Here is a 2,970-nt window from a genome sequence, read left to right as displayed (position 1 = left end):
CAAGTATGATTAGCCAAAGCAATAAAATCTTTATGGGTAATTTCAAAACTCCAGATCATAATCAATAATTCCTGATCCATGCCCTGAACATGCCTAGGCAGGTCTGCAACTCCCTCACAGTTTGTCTCCTGCTCAGTTGAATTTAACCTAGGGAATTTCAAAATCCAGAACATTAACATCAGAGAATTTCAAACCTTTTTCCAGTAAATTTCCTCCTAATAATGACGTTCTGGAGAGCTGGGCAGGTGCAAAAATCCATGAATTATCCATCATTTCCCCAGTTTGAATTCAATTAGATGGAAAAGGCGCTCATTTCACTGACAGTTGTGACAAAATCACCACTTCATTCCCCTTGCAGGGTGTTTAATTTGGAATAAACAGCTCCTGTGCCTACCAAAAATCCCAATTTTCCATTTCCCAGGGGCAGAAACTTCTGGTTCTCTTCACAATTTCTCTGCTCTTGCCAGGAGAAAGAGCTGGGAGGAGTCCTGGGTTTCACCTGAGGATCCCAAAGTCCATCCTTCCACAAAATGCACTTGGATTTGCTCCCAGTCTTCCTAATGAAGGTTGAAGAACTGAATCCCAAAGCAATCCTCCCCCTCCCTGGTAGCTGATTTCATCTTTAATTGCTATCACTGTGAATTTTGTCATCTCCTGAATATTTGAGGTTTCATTTGGGGTCAGATTTACCACTCATGAAATGTCAGGAGTTTCACTCTCAAAAGCAGCAGTGCTCTGGAATCGCTGCTGTTTTACTCTAACATTGTGACAGGCCAGCGGCAACACGGCGGCACAGCCAGGGAGGGAGGGAGGGAGGGAGGGAGACGGGAGAAGGAAGCCGCCACAGCCCCCCTGCCGCCCCCTGCATCCCCTCCATCCGCCCGCAGCGAGCCCCGAGCCCCGGCACAAGGCAGCGCGGCTCCCACCTGCGCTGGGACAGCCTCTCCGAGCTCCGCCGCCGCCTCCCCGGGCTCCGCCCGCTGCCGCCGCTCCCGGGCCGCACACACGCTCCCACCATGGCGCCGCTGCTGCCCCACTAAAGCCCTGCCTGCCTGCCTGCCTGGGGGCGACACCGGCGCCGGCCTTGTCCCCGCTCGCTGGCACCGAGCAGCAATGGCGCTGGGACAATCCCGAGTGACAGCACAGCCAGCCAAGGGCAGCGAGGCGCGGGCTCTGCACAGCGCACAGCCCAAGCCCCGCGCTCTCAGTGCCCCCCGGGCTGGCCGAGGCCAAAGCCGCACATGAGGAACAGCCCTGCAACGGGCCCGGGCCCAAGGCGCCATTGCTCTGCAAACAGCGACCAAGTTCTCCGCACCTCCCGGCCCCGCCTCGGCACGCAGCCCCCGGGGCAGCCCCACGGCCCCCACGGCAGCTCCCAGCCTCCGCCAGCCGCCCTGCAACGGCCCAGGGGGAGCAGGCCAAGGGACGCGGCTGCCGGCGCCCAGGGGACGCCAGGGACAGCGGGGGCACTTCACAAGCCTTTCCTGCAAAAGAGAAAACCATCAGCAAGGAAAAAGCAACAGCAGCGCTGGCTCCAGAGCACAGGGCCACACGAGACCATGGCACATTGCAGTGGGGTGACGCTGGCCCCATGCCAGGCACCCAGCAGAGCTGCTCTCTCACTGCCCTGCACAGCCGCCATGGGGAGAGAAAATTGAACCAAGGCTTCCTGAGCTGATAGAAGGACCTGGCTAAGAGATCCCTCATCCAACACCTTTGTGCACAAAACAGGCTCGGAATTGGATATGTGAATTGAATTTATTGCTAACAAACTCAGAGCAGGAGAAGAAGTAAAAATTTGACCATTTAAAACACATTCCCCCACCCGACGGGGATCACCTGGAACGGGGGTGACCAGGATTCTGCCCAACGGGGATCACTGGAGATCATCCACTGCAGATCTTCCCACAACGGATGGAGTTGGAGCAGCAATGAAGCTCTTCCTGCACTCGGGACACTCGCAGGGCTTCCCTCACTGGTGCCTCCGTTGGTGCTGAGTCAAGAGAGAGCTCCTGGAGAAGCTCTTCCCACACTCGTCACACTCATAGGGCTTTTCCCCAGTGTGGATGCGCCGGTGCCTGATGAGGTTGGAGTTTTGCTTGAAGCCCTTCCCGCAGTCAGGGCAGCGGAAGGGCCTCTCCTGGGTGTGAATGCGCTCATGGACGAGGAGATTGGAGGTGGTTTGAAACCTCTTCCCACATGTGGGACACTCATAGGGCCTCCCCCCGGTGTGGATTATCTTGTGCTGGATCAGGTTGGAATTGCTCTTGAAGCTCTTCCCACATTCCGTGCAATCGTAGGGCTTTTCCCCAGTGTGGATCACCTGGTGCCGCATCAGGGTGGACATCCGGCTGAAGCTCTTCCCACACTTCCCACACTCATAGGGCTTTTCCCCAGTGTGGATTTTCTTGTGCTTGATCAGCGAGGAGATGTCGCTGAAGCTCTTCCCACATTGCCCACAGTCGTAGGGCTTTTCCCCAGTGTGGATGCGCCGGTGCCTGATGAGGTTGGAGTTGTGCTTGAAGCCTTTCCCACAGTCAGGGCAGCGGAAGGGCCTCTCCTGGGTGTGAATGTGCTCATGGAGGAGGAGATCAGAGCTGGTCTGGAACCTCTTCCCACACTTCCCACACTCATAGGGCCTCTCCCCAGTGTGGATCTTCTTGTGCTTGATCAGCGAGGAGCTGTGGCTGAAGCTCTTCCCACATTCCACGCAATCGTAGGGCTTTTCCCCAGTGTGGATCCTCTGGTGGCAGATCAGCTCACATCTCCACCTGAAGCTTTTCCCACATTCCCCACACTTGTGGGGCTTCTCTCTGCCCTCAGGCTTCTCCCCCAGCTCCGAGCTCCGGCTGCATCTCCGGGCCTTTTCCTCCTCCTCCATCCGGCCATGCCTTGGCAATGACAAATCCTGCTTTGGGGGAAAAACAAGGGCTCAGCGCCTTGCCCTGGGGGTTCCTCCTGCCCAGCTCC

The 2,970-nt window shown here is 56.8% G+C and overlaps 1 protein-coding gene across 1 annotated transcript; it reads right to left on the bottom strand.

Annotated features, from left to right (window-relative positions):
- Positions 1-1,739: 1,739 nt before the first annotated feature.
- LOC146422289 (uncharacterized) lies at positions 1,740-2,957 on the bottom strand. Its single transcript, XM_085046657.1, has one exon. The coding sequence runs from the start codon at positions 2,879-2,881 to the stop codon at positions 1,973-1,975; it is 909 nt and encodes a 302-aa protein (XP_084902783.1). The 5' UTR covers positions 2,882-2,957; the 3' UTR covers positions 1,740-1,972.
- Between the last annotated feature and the right edge of the window lie 13 nt (positions 2,958-2,970).

The sequence above is a fragment of the Lichenostomus cassidix genome, unplaced genomic scaffold (assembly GCF_008360975.1).
Source record: "Lichenostomus cassidix isolate B80296 unplaced genomic scaffold, HeHo_3.0 HiC_scaffold_270, whole genome shotgun sequence".
In the NCBI taxonomy this organism is placed as follows: domain Eukaryota; kingdom Metazoa; phylum Chordata; class Aves; order Passeriformes; family Meliphagidae; genus Lichenostomus; species Lichenostomus cassidix.
This window is presented reverse-complemented; position numbering and strand designations above follow the sequence as displayed.